This window comes from Hoplias malabaricus, chromosome 4 (genome assembly GCF_029633855.1).
Source record: "Hoplias malabaricus isolate fHopMal1 chromosome 4, fHopMal1.hap1, whole genome shotgun sequence".
In the NCBI taxonomy this organism is placed as follows: Eukaryota; Metazoa; Chordata; class Actinopteri; order Characiformes; family Erythrinidae; genus Hoplias; species Hoplias malabaricus.
The window spans coordinates 24,563,025-24,583,797 of record NC_089803.1 but is presented as its reverse complement, the minus strand read 5'-3'; the positions used below and the strand labels follow the sequence as shown (position 1 = coordinate 24,583,797).

General features: G+C 38.3%; 1 protein-coding gene across 3 annotated transcripts in view; it reads left to right on the top strand.

Annotated features, from left to right (window-relative positions):
* Positions 1-20,773, top strand: part of LOC136695288 (complexin-1) — a 61,727-nt gene that overhangs the window by 36,754 nt on the left and 4,200 nt on the right. For all 3 annotated transcript variants that reach the window (XM_066669282.1, XM_066669283.1, XM_066669281.1), the window contains exon 3: positions 14,114-14,289. In XM_066669282.1, coding sequence (XP_066525379.1) covers positions 14,114-14,289 — 176 coding nt within the window. The remainder of the gene's footprint in view (positions 1-14,113; positions 14,290-20,773) is intronic.

Sequence of the window (20,773 nt, the reverse complement as noted above, 5' to 3'; positions counted from 1 at the left end):
GCCATGTCTAAACTAAATGAACTATGCAGGCAATGGCTGATGCAGGGATGCGTTAGAGAGCTGTTAATGACCAGCTCTATCTAGATGACCCCTCCTGAATAGGTTTACCGAGTGACAGGTGAATACATAATGCAGAGCAGGAGAAGATGAACACAGTATGCAAATGAAAGAAGCCTTATCTCATTATATTTCCGCTCTGAGTTTGCTTTTAATGAGAAAGTATCAAGTGTGTCAGATTTTATTAATTAAACTGACACTGTTTGCTTGTGAAGTAAAAACGGACTCAAAGGTTTTCTCAAAATGTCCCTTTGGGCTGCCTACAGGGTGAAGGTTTTTAGCAAGTATGGAAGCTACTGTGAAGATTTATTTGTCTAGAAGTAAAGCATGCCGGCCATGAGAGAGTGGCTCTTATTCATCAGAGCAGCATGGAGATAAGTGCAGATTTGAACGTATGAAATGTTCCACATCAAATTCAGATCAGTCCCATGTGATCCTAAAGGATTGAGTATAATTCATGAATCCGCTTTAGCTTGTTGAAATAAGTGCCTAAAAGCACTTTTTGTTTCCCCATTTAAATATCATATTCATGAAGCACACATGAATTTATGCAGATATTTTCACAGTAGGCCAATAACAGAAGGGGAATCAGCAGCTCCTGATCCAATGGTTGTCCTCTTAGAGTTTAAGGGCTAAGCAGCTAGTACACTGTTCACTCTGCTGAACAGAGCTTAAGTAGCTTTTTAGTGACAACATTATATTGATTGATAAAATAAAATGTATGTTATTTAGATAACAGAGTGATGTGATTGTGTTCTGTTATTATTTTCATAAGCATTTATTACTTAAGCTTTATTTCAGCAGATTACCATCAAAGAATCAAATGAACATAGTGGGTTTGAAATTTGCAATATTTTAGGCTGAGATATGACCAGATACAACTTTAATAAATAAAGGCCACTGTTTGGAGTTTCACAGTACTCAAGTATTTTAACGAAACAGAAGTGACTCTGACTGTGGACCAAATAATCTGTACATTCAAACTCTTTAATTTTCCAATGAAGGGTCTTTTTTTTGTGCCAGTGATGTTCAGACCAGAGGAATGCAGGGAATGCTCAAGCTTTGCAGACAGTAAAAACATCAAAAGAAATTGTCTATGGGAAATCACTCAGACTTTTATTTATGAATACAGGCAACATCCTAAAATTACTTTATAATTCAGGCAATAAAACCTGGCTCGTAATTTCCATTGTTGACTTGAAGAAAATTTTATCCTCTTGACATTTTCTGAGTGACAATACAAAAGACTGAGATTGATGTGTTTCCCCTTCCCTCCCGTCCATATCAAAAAGCATGAAGTCTTTTCTTGCAGAAACCCTTTTCATGCGGCAGACTGAGTTCTGTACGCTATTGTATTTTTGTCTGCATCCTGACCCTGCCCTTCATACAGGCTGCTTGTGGCTGTGCTCTCATCATTAGCCTCACTAGATACAAGAACTATTTTTGCACTGGAGGTCTAAAGTAGGCCACATTAGGTCCAAACTATTCCCATGTGACCTCAGAAACAGAGGACACCACACAGTGTACTTCACATTGATTGCTCGTTGCTTTTAAATGTCATACCCTCTTAAATATGAAATACGAAGTCAGCAAGGACTGACACATTTTCAAATGGTGAATATGACAATGATGACCCAAAGTAACATTGGGCAAATTTAGCAAGTGTCCACATTTTCTGCAACACTGAAGTAAGTTATTAAGTGAGAGATAACAGATATTTACATCTGTGCAAACAGCAAAATACAAGACCCTATGCCCAGTGTAAGGAGGCTCTTTTATTTGATCAGTATAGCTATGGAGTCTAACTAAAAGTGCAATGCAGAGGAACTGCTGTGGGCAGTCTAAAGTTTTAAGATTATATATAAAAAGAAAAAAAACAAAAAAAAAAAAACTTAATTTTCATGAAGTCTCATTTTAAACATTTATGTCAGTTTCACTTCGGAGACATAAACAAAAAACAAAAAGCAGACCTAGAGGGCAAAAAACCTCAAGGCTGCTTGGATCAAATGAATACATTTGGGACAGACTAGTGCGATCTGCAGGCTCTACTGCTGCCTGCTTGGATTTGTGTTTTTAAATGAGCTCATTTTGTAATCTGCAGTGACTCAGTTCAGATCACAAGCATAATGCAGCTCACTGACAAGTTCAATGAATAAACAACTGCATTCATATTCACATCCTAATACCTTTATCTGTCTAGCTAACCCTTTTGATTGGTTCGCACCTGTATGTCAAGGAATTCTGAGTAATTGACCCTGCATCCTTGCAGAACTCACCCAAGACTGCGGCAGGGCTGCACAGTGGGCATGCGAGAGTACTGATTTGATTGGGAAAATGAGAAAAGGGACACCCTACAGTTGTGAACTGCTGGACTGTCAGTGCGCCATTTGGGACAGGGATTTAGCGAATCTAAAATAGGTTCTAGCTGTGAGGTCCCTCAGTAGCTTTCCTCTAGTTCTCTTTCATCTCCCCTCCACAGCACAACACCACCAGCAACGTGAAGGGCAATCCTTTGGCAAAAGCACAGTAGTTTGAATTTTTGAATTTGTTTTAAATAATCCATTTCCCATTTGCTTTTTTTATGCGCATTTTTTATTCCCTTTTATTCTTGGCATGACCCTGACTTCCTGCCATCGCTCCATAACTCACACTCACAGTGACACGGGAATAATAGGCTGCAAGTGTTGGCCGAAGCTCCTCACGATCTCTGGCAGACAACCAAGTGTACCACTCTGCATGGCCCATGGTCAAAGACTATGGCACTCTCCACATGACATTCTGCAGCACATGAGCTTTATCTCCTCAACTAGAGACTAAGGAAAACAATGAGTGTGCTACGAATACTTGTTTCTCTAAATCTGGCAAGAATCAAATGTATACAATCAGACTAATTTGTGGTCCGCATACTCTGAACACAAGCATGTAAATATGCACACACAACACTGTACAAATGTTTTAAAGTGTTTTTAAAGCTTATATAATTATAATTCAATATTCAAACATTCTTCCACTTATGTCATTTTATGGAAACTGAGATTATGGAAAATGTATTATTAAAAATGACAATTGTCTATATGTTAAAAACAAAAAACAAACAAATAAAAACCCCTCACACGGTCACATAATTTATCCCCAAGAACAGAACAAATTGATGCAAAACTTTTGTTCCTGGGGATAAGACACATATGGATGTTGGTTAAGATGGTTTGTTTGTTTATTTACATTTTATTTAATGTGTTTGTGAATATAGGTTATAAATACGTAATTATTAGCTTTTTAATTTTTTTCCCATTTGATTAAATTAACATAAATGAATTTTAAAACTTGTTGGTACAACTAATACATGCAAAACCTTAAATTAAATGCAAGAATTTGCAGCAGTGTGCGAATATAGAGTCATCATGCCCAGTGAAAACAGCAGCTAGAGGAGTGTGAAAGTCCCTGTCAACTGGCTGTGAAGCAGTAGAACTCGATCCTCTGGGGTGACTGCGTGCCATTCAGAGTATATCTGTCCTGTAATAAGGCTAAGATTAGAATGGTCGCAACATATTACTCATCTACGGTTAGGGTTAGTGTAGCATTTCAAACTGAAAACTCTATAATGGCAATTCCTACATAGTTGCTGCAAAATTTGCTGCATTTTTGTGTGGAGCATGGATAGATACATTTCTAAAGTTTTGTCAGTTCTTTCCTCTTGAGAAAGGACCAATATATGACATCATGAATAAGTCATTGTCAGTGTTGGACTGCCAGTGCATCTGTACAGAGCAGATAGATGGGTGGTTGGAGCCAGAAAATGACCCACACCACTAGAGATATATTAGACTAGGCCTAGGCCCTCACTCCCATATTCCCAGCACATTGAGGGCTGACTGTAGATGATAATGGGAAAGAATAGTTGATAAAAAGCCCCCATGATGTGGTTCTTGCCATTTTTTCCCATTTATCCTGGACAGATTTAGTAAGATACGCCATGCTTCCCCTAGCCTTGGTCTTCACATAAAAACACTACTTCTGCTCTCATTAAAGCACTCTCTGCTGGACAGATCCCTCACTATCCACTCCAGGCTGTTGTAATGTAACACTTAATCCCCCTTCACCTGTCCTGGAAGACCTAAACATAACACCAGTCGGGCCTATTACTTTCTCTGCCTCATAGTACAACCGTTTCTGCCTGCCTAAACTAGATGGATAATGTCTGCAATCACAGAGGATAAGACAGCGGAGTACAGACTAGTCTCCTAATCCATGGAAGGGTTTTGTTTAGGAGTACACATCAAATACTGGATGATGTATTATTTGTTCCAGAAGGAAAGAAAGAAAGCCTTTAATACATAATTTAGCTACTTGCAGATGCACACATTCCTGGAGCAGACTCAAGGTCACCAGGCTCAGTGAAACATAACAGTCAGAGGGGAGTAAAGCCCTCTTTGGTTTGGGGTGAGGAGCAGTGGAACTGCAATGTCTGGAGTGATCTCCATTCAGTACCTTTGCGATGAGCTGTAGTGCTATCTGTGGTCCAGCACTGGGCATCAAACCTCAATATCAGACCTCACTGTTTATATGGTTTGCTGCAATCAAATCTTCCCTTGTAACTTCGCATGTAAAGGAATATTCCCATAGGCTTCTATAGAGCATAGTCCTGCAGCTTTTACAAGAAAAAGAAAAATGTTAAAAGCATCTCCACAGGTTAATAAAGAATAAATAACGTATAACACAACAAATATACGGCACAATGGATATTTGCTGTTAGTCTAAGCAGGTGATATTCTGGCCACATTAGCTTACATTTCCTACATTATTACTGCAATCAACATTCTGACAACAGCAGAGCAGCCAAATAGTCCCAGATGAGTTGGAGGATTATGTGCATTCTGTTCTTTATCAGGTCTTACCTTTCAATGGATATAATAGCACAGACCAGTATTAGAGAATAATGTGTCACTGCACAGGGGTATATTAGAGAGCCTACGAGTAATTTTGCTGTCTTATCTTCCATCAAAACCTATGGAGCATAATGTTTGCACTTTGTATTAATTTAGAAGCAAGCATTTCACAGAAAAAGAACATGAAACAATATTAAGTAAAGAGGACACGCGACTGAGACCATACAGGTTTTTTACATTTATATTTATTTATATATACATTTTAATAAAGGTTCTTAATTGAACATTTCCTCCAATTAGAATGGTCTACAGAAAGGTCATTTAGGGATGTGTAAATATGGCCAAAAAATTGCTAATCCAATGTGTTTTCCAAAGTTAAGTGTATTTATAGGATGTTTGTTGCCGCTCTCCTCCGCTCTAGAAGATTTGATAGCATTCGGCCACAAGAATATAAGTGTTCCACTGCTCCACAGCTTAATGCCTGGGGGCTTACACCCCTCTAGTCAACGCTGGCTTTAGACATGGTGACCTTTCGTTCAGCTCTTCCACAGCACAGCATTTCATTTCACACTTTTCTGTGGAGATTACAGTACAAGCAGAGTGTGGGCAATTCAATGTCTGTGTCCAAAACAAATGCATTTTAATTCTCCAAAATAAGGGATGTCTACAGACAATGCTTCAGAGACAAATATTCGTAAAATTATAGAGTGCTTAGCTTTACCTGAATCAGAGTGAGCTGGTGGTCGTAGCTGCAGTGTGTGGTTTGTTGTCTATAGGGGGTTGTTATGTCTCAGTGGAGGTGCAGGGTGGGGCGCTGGGCTCTGCTCCCAGAGCAGGTGTGACTAATGACAGATGGAGGAGAAGGAACACACAGTCCTTGAGCTGATCCCACTGTACACACACACACACCCACCTCAGCTCCACAGGGACACCACTGTGTCCCTCACTGTCCTTCAGCACACAGCCATGACCTTCGCTCTCTCCCTCTCTATCTCACACAGACACACAAACACACGCTCAAACAGAGATGCTCCCAAAAACACACACCAGCACACAGAAGACTGAAAACACACAGACACCAAAATACTCCCAAACACAAACAGACAAATGCACACAAAATAACTTTTTTGCTACCACTCTCACACACAGAGCAGCACAGTTTGTTCTCTTCCACCCACACACTCTCAGAGAGAGCACACACACACACACAAAGGCATGAGGATATGCAAGCCATCAAGTATGTCATTCCCATCATTTTCTCACTTTCATTCTCTCCTCACTAACACATCCACTGCAGGCTTTTATATAACACAGGCCACTTTACGCCATGACTGAACTTTCTTTTCTCACTGACCTGTTCATCTTCATAGAAGACAGTGTATCAAAACACAGACAAAACCTTTACAATCTGACTGCTATAACAAAAATAGAGCACAAAATATGCTTGTGCTTGTAACTTTGGTTTCAAAACCCATCATAGTGTGTTGCTGAGCCTTGAGCACTGCTTACAATGCAGAAACGTCCAGCGCTGTTAGCTATAAAGGATATGAAAACTCCTTTTGAGAGTATTTCCTGATCAGTAATTTGAAGGAGACTTCATCCACTCATCAGTAATAGTTTCTATAAGGAACTGTCCTAGCCCATTCACTAATAGTTACCACCACGGAGCACTGTTGGAATATTTGCTTTGAGTTTACTCTACGGAAGCAGAAATAAATAATCCATCCATCCATTATCTGTAACCGCTTATCCAATTTAGGGTCGCGGGGGGTCCAGAGCCTACCTGGAATCATCGGGCGCAAGGCGGGAATACACCCTGGAGGGGACAGAAATAAATAATGCTTCCCATAATTTAGTTTCAAATGCCCCTAATACCTCTAAAGCTGGTTTGGGATGATTAGAAAAACCAGGCAGTTGGAATGAAATCTTGTTTACTTTTGTATTTTGCCACCCTTGGTTAACATAATTAAATCATCTTAAATATTTAGGTAAAATATAGCATGAAGAAATCTTCCTAAATGTTTAATATTAAATGAATGGTAAAGTTTGAGAAAGTGTTTAATCGACTGTGTGGCCCACTGTGTGGTTTATTGATCTGCTTGAAAAAAAGGAGGCCCAGCTTCTTTTTCTTATTTTCTGTTCCACTTTAAAAGATGGCGCACCCCTAATGTATGTCATATTTACAGCACTATACTGAAATAAATGAGGAGGGTGATGAAAGGTGGGGGTAGGTTTCCTAACATCCTTCAAGTGCAGTTTCTGCAGTACTGAGCCTGGAGAAGCAACGGCAGAGGTTCTATTGTCCCTATTACAGTTCAGTGGAGCATCACAAATATTTTGAAGCTGTAATTTTATAGTACACAATGGCAATTCAAAGTGCTTTACAAAGCAGTATAAATAAATAATAATAAAAAGTAACTTTTTTTTTTTTTTTTACTTAAAGCCTTGACTGCTGAGGGGACTTTTGGCCCCACCCTGACGGGGTGATAGACAGAAGGGGACGTCTATGGAAATTAAATTTCAGTCGGCTCATTTAGCATTTTCAGAAGCATTTTGCCACACACTGACCGCAGTGAGTGTGATCATGTTATTGGAATCCAAAAAGGCACTGTTTCCCCTTTAACCTTTCTTTTACCATCTGTCTAGGGTGATGGTGAGTGCAAACGCATATTAGGTAAAAATATGTTAAGTATTAACTATTGTTGCATGATCACATGAAACATTAAATGAACGTTAAATAAAGCTGGATAACACATTTTCATTTAAATAAAAATACACAGCAATTAAAATGTACATTTAAACTGAATTATTGAATTTGAATTTAGAGCTTGAACTTGCAGGTATGAATGGTTTGTAGTTCTCAACAGTGAACCCTTCCCAGAATTTTGTGAACAGTTAATAGAATCCCTTCAGAGGTTTTCCACAGAGCTCACAGGAAAGGTTCTTCCTGAATTGTTCACTCAGATACAATTCGCTGGAGAAGTTAGCACAGCGAGCGAGTTCAGGCCTGTTGTTGTTAGCTTTGCTAGCAGCTAGCTATGAAGAGAGCTCTCATTGGGAGTGAGCACACTCTGGCTGACTGAGCTACTGCATGAGTGCCCTTCGCAGTTGGCACTACTGTGCTATACCGCAATGCTGCAAAGACTTGTGGGACGCAGCTGTCTCACTCAGCAGCATGGCGACTTTGTCACGATCAGACGGGCTAATTAGCCTTGAGAGCTCAGATTACCAGCGCTGCACGGCACAAGAGCAAAGACGAGAGAGAGCCATGCAAGAGAAAACAGCTTTAATTAAAAACAGATAATGAAACGTGCAGGAGCTCAGACAGGAGAGAACATCACTGGATATATTCATCAATAACACAAGCAAGCAGAGAGAGACAGACAGAGTGGAAAACACAACTGCCAAAATCAATTGGGCCAGAAGGACTGTGGGTCTGTGTCTTCCTTATCAGCTCAGTCAAATATGTTTGATCAGTCGTCAAACCTACAGCAAAGCATGCAAAATAATAATAATAATTTTGGCTCTGAAGGTTTAGCAGCATTTAAGCTACTTTCTCTGCTATTTCAGAGGATAATTGAGAGACCTTAAACAAGGGCACTGAGTGATTTTCGAAAAGATGTTGACATTTTTTGTGCTCACCACTAGTTATTGGGGAGGCAAATGTTTGTGGTGCAACACCATTATTCAAGCATTCCTGCATGTTTTAACATCTGCCTCAGGTAAAACTTGAACCGTAGAGGAAAAGCACACCAAGGAGCCTCTGTATTTTTCTATTGCATTTTACACAGATGGCTAAAAGTGATGAGAAATATTCAATAATGCAAGTGTCTTCAATCTAACTCTTTCTGTGGGTGAATCTATATTATTTATCTACTTTGAAAGTATATCTTCACAATAGGTCATTGGTTGCGTAATTCCAGTGCAGAATATTTCCATGGCCCTGCTGCTGTCCCCTCTGGGCATGCTCAGTGCAGGCTTAAAAACACATCATCTACATTATGGCAAAATTGTCTCTTGGCCAGCTATTGATCACAGTTAACCAGACAGAGAGGCACCACCATGCAACATGAGCCAGAGTGACTCTCTGATACTCCATACAAGTCAGAATTAAAAGATCCTTTAAATGGTCCATTATGGAGATAGGAGACAGCTCACTGTACACATCATAGCACCATGCTTCATTATAATGCAGCAGTATTTCCATGTCCAGCTGCATCTTTTGAGCATAGTCAGTGCTACCGCTACCATAAAGTGCACTGGAAATATATGTTCCGAATTTAGAGTGTAGAGTTTACAAATAGCTTTGGCCGCTAAAAGATATTACTGAATATTGGGATAATTCAATCAGTGATATTATTAAACAAATTATGCTTTACCATGTATGTATATATTTATTTATTTAAAGGTTTTTGCCTTTTATATAACTGCTGCCTTTGTACAAGCACTCAATTCAATGGCTGTCAATATTAAAAGTTAAGACGTATATAACAAACGTCATCATTTAGGGGTCATTTACATAATGTGAATTGTGAAGTCCAAATTTTGGTCCACACTCACTGAAGATTACGTGGAAGCCTGACTGAGATTTGGTCCAATAATATGAAATGAAAAAGGCTCTTGCTGAAATGAAATGAAAAAGCTGTTGCTGTCCAACATGTCCCCCCATCGATAACCCAGCCATCCACCACTCTGGGTAGATCATGATGATCTGGATTGAGTTTATTAATAATCTTAGAATATTTAACCTTCCATTTTACCAGGCAAGCCAATAAGAACAAATCTTATTAAAAGTAGAGCTCAAAGCAAAAAGTGGGGGCAAGTTTCTGAGTAAAGGAACGGCAGTATACATGCTACGAAAAAATGCAAATATTCATTTCCAGGTGACGTCCACAGACAAAGGCCTCAAAATGTAGCATCTGCACAATATGTCCACAGAATATTGGAGGCATGCAGCAGATCATGCCCTTATTACACTGGATATAGAAATGGATCCCTGTGTTTTATAAAATGCTGGAATAGACAGTGAAACGGATCACTATGTAGGAAACACAGGAATTTACAAAGAAGCCATTTATATGAAACAAATCCTCGTGCCTTTGGGCGTGGGAGTAGATAAACAAATCCTGTTTTTGTAGAACATAGGCTAGACGTCAGCATTTGGTTTGCGTCCTTATGTGAAGTAGGTTTCAGAAAACACAATGTTTATTGGTCTACAACAGGGGTCATGAATAGGTGGCCCGCTGTCCGAGTCCTAGGCGCTGTCCTATCCGTACCTTGACCTGTAACTGTAATTTTTAATACAGTATTTGTTTTAAATGGTGTGTCTCTTCTAGTCATTATGGTTCAAGTTTAGTGTTCCAGGAAACTCAGACTAATCTCATGGGTTTCTGCATAATCACATGTGAGACTACTTAGCCAATCAGATCTGTGCACTATGATGAGCGCTGTGACTCGAATGAGTGATATACACAGGGCAGGGCTCCAGACGCCACTGTCCTGGTGCCAGTAAAAATAGCCCAAGGGACATGATCAAATTTCTTTTTTTTTTTTTTTGGGACAGTGTTGTGTGAATTAAAACCAGAAACTTTAAAACTAAGGAAACGATTATGGGCTGAAAGTCTCATAATGCTGAACATGGATTCCCATTCTTCACCATAAAGAGCCGATCAGCCTGCAGTTAACAGATGAAGTCCCACCCTCCAGCAATAAAAACCAATCATATCGCTGGTTATGTAAAGCAATATATCAACTGCAACAAGTCATTAGGGACTTTATTTACATATGCTTTTTTTTTTTTTTTTTTTTTTTTTTTTTTTTTTTTGCAAAATCATTGTTTTATTTTTAAATTTTACGTGAAATGAGAAAATGACATTTTATTTCGAGTATTTGTTATTTATAATATTTATAAATCTTGTTGACATTTATTGAAATGTAATTGAAAAGGTAAGTTGATTTGAAATCCCATTGTTAACTACATACAGTGCTGCTATAATTACAAGGCTACTTCAATATGCAGGATATGGCACTGCAGGTTATACATTACGTTCCAGACCTTGGTTTGAGAAAATTCTCTCTAACCGGAGCTTAATGAATTTTAATTACTTACCCCTGGTCTAGATTGTACATTCAGTAAGAGTACTGAATTCTGTACTATTTCCATATAGAAACCGCTAGAATGCTCAATAATAGACCCTAAGCATACCTTTGCTGTTCATGTGTGCTTTGACTCACACAGCCGGTGTGAAAAGCTATGCTGATTAATAAAGAAGCATATTGCAGTGCAGCTACTAAGTCTGGTGTGCAGATCACTTAAATAGGCTGCAATAAAAGGCTCACTTCACTGAAAGAGAGAAAAAGGCCCTGTAACATTCCTGTTGGGTAAATGATTTTAACACAATATTAAAGTCTATCACAATAATTGTTTGTCTAAATTTACATTACCACCCGGATCTAAAAAATGGTTGTATTTGTCTGTTCACCATGACATTTGTGGCCAGTGCAATGATGCTCTCACACAGGTCCAAGGTCTTGGGTTTGTGGGTTCCGTCTTCACATAGGGGCATAGCCCATGAAGAATTTTGTGTTTGCAGGTGGACTGTTTATGCAAATGTTTGTAAATGAAAAAATAATCTACAGGTTTTGTCCAGAGAGGGGCAAAGTTCTGACTTTGCTATCACATCATAAAAACATAAATACACTGTGATGTTTCCAACAGGTCCTGAATGGCATTCTCTCTAGCTCCTCTGATTAGCAGTCTCAAAAACATGTAAAAGCAAGAGTGGTGGTGACCACGAGGTCATGAAATCCTCTCAAATTCATGGTGGAAAGCAGATGGACATGAGCTCTCGTTCTCCCCTCAGAGGGACAGAGGGACGTTTAGGCGGCTGATTGCATGTGGATGAGCGGCTGGAGCTAATGGTGAAGGAGTGAGCCCTCAGCCTCCGTTTTTTTTTCCACTGGCGTCTGTGCTGACAGGGAAGCCCCAGTCCTCATTAAAATCAATTTCCCAAGCGCAAGCAGTAGGAGGCTGTTGTCACACGGGCTGAGCCCAGCCTATCGCAGGCCTCCGTGCCCTCGTGCTTCTGGGTAAGGGCACAAGACCTCCTCCAGCTGCCAACACATAACCAGCAAAACTGCACTCAGACACGCCAGCCCTCATACATTTACATGGCCCTCTGTCTCACTTGCACAGTCCTGCATACTAAAATACACACAGCTAAATCAACTCTAACCGACTCCTCTGGAGGTACCCAACTTTTCAGGAGTTTTACCAGTCCTTTTACAGATACAATGATAAACAAGGCCATCCTAGTCAACTTCACAGGTTCTGAAAACACTCGTAAGTGTGAGCGCTCTTGGTCAAATGGTCTATTGGCTCATATAATGAATTGGTAGCTCTCCTGAAAGCGTGTTGGCCAGTGTCAGTGACAGCACGTAATCCTAGCCCTAGCTCTGTAACATTGTGATTTTTGGGACATGTGAACACATCCAAGTGGTACAGGCAGATGTAATTATATAACAACTGACATTGAACAAAAATTTAAATAAATTATAGTATTTTATTTATGATTTTATAACTACTCTCAGATAGAATATTCCCAGAATAACTTATACTCTGCAGAGAAACAAGTGTTACAATGTGCTTAATCATAAACAAAAGCACATAAACACTTCAGAATCTAAACAAAGGTAAATCTAATCAAGTTTTCTAGTGAGAATATTTTAACGAAGTTTGCTCTGTTTATAAGAGAAACACATGACTGGTGTATGCACCTGAGGAAATTCTCAGTGAAAATCTTAGTGCTTTCTGGATACTGAAAACACTACTGTGGTTTGAAGGAAAGTGTGGTTGTCATAGACTTCCCCTGCCTCAATGATCAGATTTCATTATTATTCATGGCCATTAAAAGGGTGAAATTGTAGGAGATGGTAATGACCTTGTTTTGAATCATTTCAATAACTTCAATTACTATCAGCTGATTAAATTAAGCACTGAATATTTGTTGCCAGCCGCTGTGCTATACATGTCATCATCAAATATATTGATGATGATGACAAACTACATCTTCCATCTGCCCAGTAATGTCATGTCATGTACAATATCCAATGTACGGGTAAATGTGGCAGTCTCTTTTGCCCAGTGAGTGGGGTGATTTACTCGGTACCAGCTGAATGAGAGCCAGAGGTGGGTAGTTAACTTCTATTTACTCTGGTAAATATACTGGTGCAAAGAGATGATGAATTTTTACATTGAGAATTTTCAATTTATAACACTTTTCAAATATATATTAACTTTTTTGAAATATTATTGATTTTGCTCTTTTTTTCCCAATCGTATGAGTTGGGTCTTGTTGTCTCTTGATGTTAGCGTGAATACTAGCACATGCTTCCTCCAAGACATGAAGCAGCACTGCTTCTATGTAAACTAACAAGAACATATATTATTATTATTATTATTATTAGTAGTAGTAGTAGTATATTAAACTCAATATGCTTGAAGGAGAGCACCAGCTGTCAGTTCTTTTAAATTAGCTACCAGCCCTGCATCAGAGGGTTGAAATATCGCCAGGGATCAAGCTGAAGATGTTCTTGGGAATGGAACCTCCATCAGCAGTATGTAGAAGTGTTACACACTACACTAAACCAACTGTGCCCTACCTCCTCTTACTCATATTAGAGACATTTTATCCATGTAATAATACTTTAACTTGAACATGAATTTAGGCTTCTCTGTCTGCCTCTGTTAAAATCTTAAAACACAATGTGATCCATTAATGGAGTAAAACTAAAATAAAATACAACCGCAGCTAATATTCCCATTAGCAAGTTCTGCCTATTCAATGAATGGAGATTTGAGGTAATCAGAACTTATTATTTGCTCTGTCCAAATTCTGCAGGCCCCTCACACTGTGTTAATGGAGCTTTTTGTTGCAATGTTCTGACCCATTGTCCCTTTCTGACCCCACCATGTGCCACTGTCCCATTGAAAAAGGCAGACATGGCCACTGCAGGGAGATATAAAAGAGTGCCAGAGCTAATTCGTTATCTTTTTTTTTTCAATCCACTCTGTGGTAAAGGGAGTTCACAGCACGCTGTCTCATTGTGTGATGAAGTCTTTTGACTCATATTCAATTTGTTCTTTTTTCCCCTCTCTCTCTCTCTTAAAGGGGCGACCAAAGACATGGGTAAAATGCTGGGAGAAAAGGAAGAGAAGGATCCTGATGCTGAGAAGAAGGAAGAGGAAAGACAAGAGGCTCTCCGGCAGCAGGAGGAGGAGAGGAAGGCCAAATATGCAAAAATGGAGGCCGAGAGGGAATCAATTCGACAGGGAATCAGAGATAAGGTGAGAACCAGAAACAATTCATCACCACTTCCTTAGCTATTTTTTTTAAATCATACAAACCAGAGTTTAATGCTGCATAATTACTCTGACATATGGAATTAGGAACATAATAACAATATAGTACACCATATGTCATGTTACTTTTATTTACTTTTCATTATTGTAATTAGCTGTTTGTCTGAGCTTTTTACAGCAGTGTTTTCCAGTCCTTATCCAGGGTGCTCACTAACTTTTTAGTTTTAGTTTTTCCTTTACTCTAAACACACCTGAACCAACCAAACAAAGCATTACCAAATCCTTACTGAGCTTAAGTGCGGGTGATAATACAGAGCACCAAAAAGTGCAGAGCAGTCACTCCAGTATAATTCTCAACTTAATAAAAGTATTAATGAGGGCTGTGCCACATCGTATCGTTTGCAATAATATTGTCATAATTTTATTTTAAAAAAAAATTTAAAATCAATGTAGTGATATTAGTGATATTCAGACTTGTTTACGTAATGACGTCATTCAGTTACCATACTATGGCATACATTCTTTACATTTAGTCATTTAGCCACAGTGAAGTACGGTGGAAAGTGGCCCTGAGGTGGACGAAGATGATCTAAATAAGTGGAGTGGCTTGTGGAAGTGGTTTGGTTATAAAATATCAGATGTACAATAAACCATGGTATTATGTTAGAAATGAAAGAAGCCTTTAATATTATTGATATATATTAAATATACCCAATTTAATATAATTCATATTAATATAATATTGATTTTGTGTACGTGATGCTTTAAGAGACATGATGGAGTCGAGAATTTTGCATCTGATTAAAATAAATCCAAAAAGATGAAATCATTATATTCTCTGTTTTCTTCTAAATCTCTGTTTTCATATTCAATATGTTTATTTCTAAAGCTCTATTAGATCTCTATTTTTCATTTGATGTGCATATAGAACCTTATTTTTCACATTTGTGCCTTAGTTATGTTATCTCTCTATGAATCTTTAACATGTTTTAAGCTTATTTGATATCTCTATTGTTTTGCACACCTATGATTCTTTTAATCTATTGATTTTTTTAATCTATTGATTCTTTTAATCTATTTGATTTTATGTGATATAAACTTTTATTTTATTTGAAAATAAAATAAAACATTGCTCAGAAATGGGAGGAAAAAATTTTGATATTTTTTTCCAGAATAACAAAAAAGCAGGTGTCATTTGTGACTTAAATTTGGTTTAAAATAACAATAAAATTAATGATATGATAATAGATTGATGAATAACTGAATAAATTTTGGGATATTTGGTGGTGCTGTGATAAATAAGTGTGTTGTTTGGAGGTTGTGTGTATATTGGGCTGGAAGGGCCCTTGGGCTGCATGTTTTGGTCGAGAGGAGGAGGAAAATGACAGCTAAGCCTTGCCAAGCATTTTGCTGTGGAGAAAGGGAGAGGCTGACTCTGCTTGACTTCCTCGTCTAAAACTGCCACCCAGCCTTTTTTCAGCGTGACACCACAGTGCAGAGGGAAAGTAAACATGGGGCTCAGTACTCTCTCTGTGCCGTCAGGGATTTAAACTCAATTCACTAGAAATTTGCCCTCTGTAAATGAATTATTACAGCTTAGCTGACACTCCTGCATGAGGAGTTCCATTAGGCTGTTTGTCAACTTAATGATGCATTAATGCACAGTTGTGACAGTTATACCCACTCATCAAATATTTTACACTCCAGCCACAATATGTACTGTAGTCACAGTTAACAAAAGAGTGTTTCATCATTGTTATCATCATTTCTGGGACAAGAAATGCACACATTTAAGTGCCGTATTTATTCTGGTAATGGGGTACTGACCCATACTGGACATGATGTACCAGGGCAATACTGAGGTCGGGTACTGATGACAGATGATGAGTTCTGGATCACAAACGCCATTCGGGGGAGGATTTATACCACTGTAACTAATGCTTAGCATTGGGCATGGGCCAGTAGTAGGAATACAAAAGATTCAACATGTCATCTTTAAAGAAATTCAATTCATAAGGGTTGTCTAACTTTTTGTTCTTGGTCTTAAAGACACAGTAAGCGAAACAACATTTTCAAATGAGAAAACAATTACATACAAGAAATGCAATGGCCCCTTTAATATTGCTTAGAATCTTAATGTGATGGTCCTTACATCTACAGTTAATAGAATGCATGCAAGGCAGCACAAAATGGTGAACTGACATAGTGGTGTGTTAGTGTGTGTGTTGTGCTGGTTGGTAGTAGTGGTAGTAGTAGACACAGCAGTGCTGTTAGAGTTTTAAATCCCTCTGTGTCACTGCTGGATTAAAATTGTTCACCAGCCCATCCATTGATGAAGGATTTGAGGATGACAAACACAAACTGTCCATTGAAGAACAGGGTGGACAAAACTTGCAGAGCAATAGATGTAATTAGTAATCTATAATTGTAGAACTACATAAGTGATCAGTGGTGAGCAGAAAATGGACAATGATTTTGAGAAAAAAAAATAATAAAAATGATGTGGTCAAATATTTATAGCTGATCAGTGCATGCAAATGCAGAGAGATACATACACACACAAAAAGCCCTCTAATGAACTGGCTCATTGTGTCTACTGGTGGTTTTATGAAGTAGAAATAATCTACTGTGTCAAATGCTGTATAAACCACTTTAGTCCAGGGGTTTTACTTTGTCAAAATGATCATGGTTGTAACTTCAAAATGGTCAAAGTGACAGTCTTGACCTTTTAAGTGTAATATCCAAACAAGGACCCTCCCCCTGCTACATGACATTTTAAAATATATTAAATAAATTCTCAGAGAACAGGATGGTTATATGGTACTAAGTCCTGGCAGACGAGTCAGGGAAACATTTAAATCATTGGCAGGATGCGTGGCAGCTGAGCCCCTGCACACATCTCATACTCACTATGGTCAACACAGGCTAAATGACCACTATTTTAATCCTTTTATGTACAAAGAATCACATTTCTATGCCATTTAAATGTCACAGGAGAGCCGTATATTTATTTTGGTCTCAGGTGCAGTGGAATCAGTCAGTGGACCCCTGCTGTTCTCCACACACACACAAACACACGTACACACAGGCACAAACACACTCTCTCAATCACACCCCAGCATGCTGCTGTTACTCACCAGGAACGTTACAGGACACAGAGGCTATTATCTGTCAGTCAGTGAGGCACTGTGTGGTGGACAATTACTTTTTTTCTTCAGGATTTCCCAGTTTTGCAGGCAGTGGAACTCTACTACATTAGAATGTAGTAAACTGGACACATCTGTTGAATAACCGATGTACTTTGCAATTATTAAAACTTGTATTCTATAATTAAATGGTCCGATGACAATTTTTAAATAATAATTTAGAAGCTACAGTTTTGGGTTTTACCTCAACTTTTAGAATACAATTTTTGCGTGTGTTTACCTGTAACAATTACACCCCAGCAGCCTTTCTCTAGCAGACTAAAGAAACTAAAGAAAAAAGACTAAAGCGGACTAAAGAAAATTTGTTTATTTATCGTAGTGCATCTTACAACAAATTTAGCACAGTGCCACTTTTACATGGTGATAGAAAAGCTATTTAAAAAAAAAAAAAACATTTTTTAAAGGTGAAAAAATGAAATTCTTTAAATGAGTTGTAGATTATATATTAGACAGAGTTTTAAGGTATTAATTAATATATGCATGGCTCTCAGACAAATATTTTTTTTTTCTCATAACTATATTGAGGCCATTCTTCCAAATCTTCAAATCTCAGACAGTGTGCAGGGCTAGAAGCTAAAGCAAAAATAAATTAGCTTCAATTTTTCAGCCCCTGTCTCTTGGGGCAGAAACAAAGAACAAGCAGACCATTTGTCATTCAAGCACTCGCCTAATGAAGTAGCCTTCCCTGCCAATATTTGGCACAGTGTTTGAATCAGAACATTTAATTGTAAATGAACAAGTGCATGTGATCTAAATGAAGCCGAGAAAAAGCTCTGTGAATCTGTAAGCTCATTGTCAGGACAGTGGGGCAATCAGAAGACTTGGCCAAGTGGCAGTGTGCCAAAGGCATGGGTATACGGTTGCCTCTATACCAGCTTAAAGCTACAATGTTTCAGGCATTACTTTAAATCCAAAGGGCTGCACAATCATTTGATAAGAGTTTATCAATGTGATATGAGTTTCATAATGAACTCACTGTGAAGTGCAGTGATGACAGAATGGATCAACAGAGAGTGCCTGAGTGACATAAATAGGAAAATGGCAATGAAAGGTTAGGAGCTGTGATAAATATTAGAGCAGGGGTCTGCTCTCCAACACTGTGCACATCTCTAAAACTACTCTATCCAAACCTACTATACTGTGAATATACTTCAAACATCATAATGTTTCTCATATGCACTACTGTGTGTAATATGTGAGAAGCAAAATTTCATACTGTCACAACATCAACAAAAGGAGCTTTATAGCCTTATATCCACTAGTTGCAGCTGGTGTACAAGTGTAGAACAGCCACCTTCTCATTATTCAAACTCAAAAAAAAACAAAACAATGTTTAAATGATTTTATGATGATTTTATGGTTTCTTTCAATACTTTTAGTCTTTATTTAGACATTGAAATTAAAGAAATGCAAGTATGGGACCCCGGACACATTTATCTGCATAGCGTTTGTAAACAGAGCGTTGCTCATCTGTGTCACTAGAGGAGCACAGGACATGTCCTAAAATAGAGCCATATTTGGCCTTGGCTTAGCTATGGCGCAGAATACTAATTTTCACACAAAGTTGCAAGAGAGAAACAAAACAACTGAAATAACACAATTACTGAAGATTGTATATAATGTGTACGAATACCTCAACACAGATTCAATGACAAAAGAGCAGAGAAATGCATTGGAACCCAAGTTGCTAACAGTTTTCCATTAGATCCTATGATGAAAATGCTAATATGGCTAACAGAGGCTTACAGTCTTTTTCTCATTATGTAGTGCAGTAGGAAAAATATATCCGCCCTTCCCATCTATTTACATTAGTGCTGCGCTCTGTGCTCTTAAAATACATAAATCAGGTGACTGCAACCCCATGAATAGGGAATAATTGTTTTCTAGCAACACTGACAGGGAACAACCATGTTTAGACTTGACAGTATTAGTATTTTATCATTTTATACAAAAATACAAAGCCATTATTCAGGTTTTTTATTTAATTTTTTTTTGCATAAAGGAGCAAAAATGTGTTTGCATGTTGCACATTTGGCTAGACACTATTTTAATCCTAACTTATTGCTTTTCATATCACAATCATTTTATCCAAAATATTTTCCAGACCTTTTTTTTTAATCCATATTGTGCAGCCCTGTTCACACTTTGATTTCCAAAGAGTTCGGAGGCAAGCACACTGTGAGTCCTCCACTGTTTATGCAGTTGCTCAGAGGTAATCAGAAGAATATTGCTGAACCTTTTACCTTTATGACTCAGCTTTTTCGTGCAAATGAATTTTTGCTTTTTCATTTCGGTCTTTGTCCCTCTCCTCAACTCATTTTCACACTATTATCTTATTAAATCACCAGGCTCACTGTAATGGACTCCTTGCACTTGGGTTGCTTTATTAGACTTGACTGTCATCGCAAGTTCTGAGGAATCGTTGACAGAGCGTACACATCTGTTCAGAAATCACACACACACAGCAGCACAAAGTCCATCCCTGCCTTTATTCAGCTCCAACATGTCTGGACCATTTTCTGGACACACTGGACTGGGAGTCCCCACTGACAATGTGCAAGTGCATTATTGCTGGACTAAATTATGTGGTTAGAGGGAATTCTCTATAGAAAACCTTTGTTGTTTTCCCTCCTTCAGTCTATACTGAGCCACACTGGATCTGTGGCAGCAAAAATGTTCTGTAAATATGCCAGGATTGTTAATATTTTAATGATTAAACAGTGTCAATTAAAGACCCGAAAAGAAAATGTGATGCAAAATTGGCAGAGTGGGAAAGCATTTTGTTTAAACTTTTCATTGAGGAGGTGTGTCCTTTATTTTGTTGTTAATGGATTGAGCAATAAACGATTCTTTTCAGATAAATATTGCTGTATTTAAAGAACACATAAGGAGCCAGAAAATGAAATCACAGATTAGTCATAGAATACTTTTCCATAATCCGGTAAACCTAATATTACTTTTTTATGTAAGCACTCATTGCAAGACACACCATATGTCCAAATGTTTGCTGCCATGCTGTAAAATTACAGAGTTCAGCTACTTTATGTTTCATGGATATGCACCTGCACAAAGACAGCTTGTATAATCTGCATAGGGAGGTATTAAAATGAAATGGGATGCTCTGAAACAGCTGAACATGAGCCTAAAAATCATGCCCAGTGCCAAGTGAGGGGTATAGAACCGCCAACCTGCACTGGCCTGTCTAACCCTACCCGGATGAGTTTTATTTTTAAAAGAGTACAATAGCAGGAAGGCTTGATGTG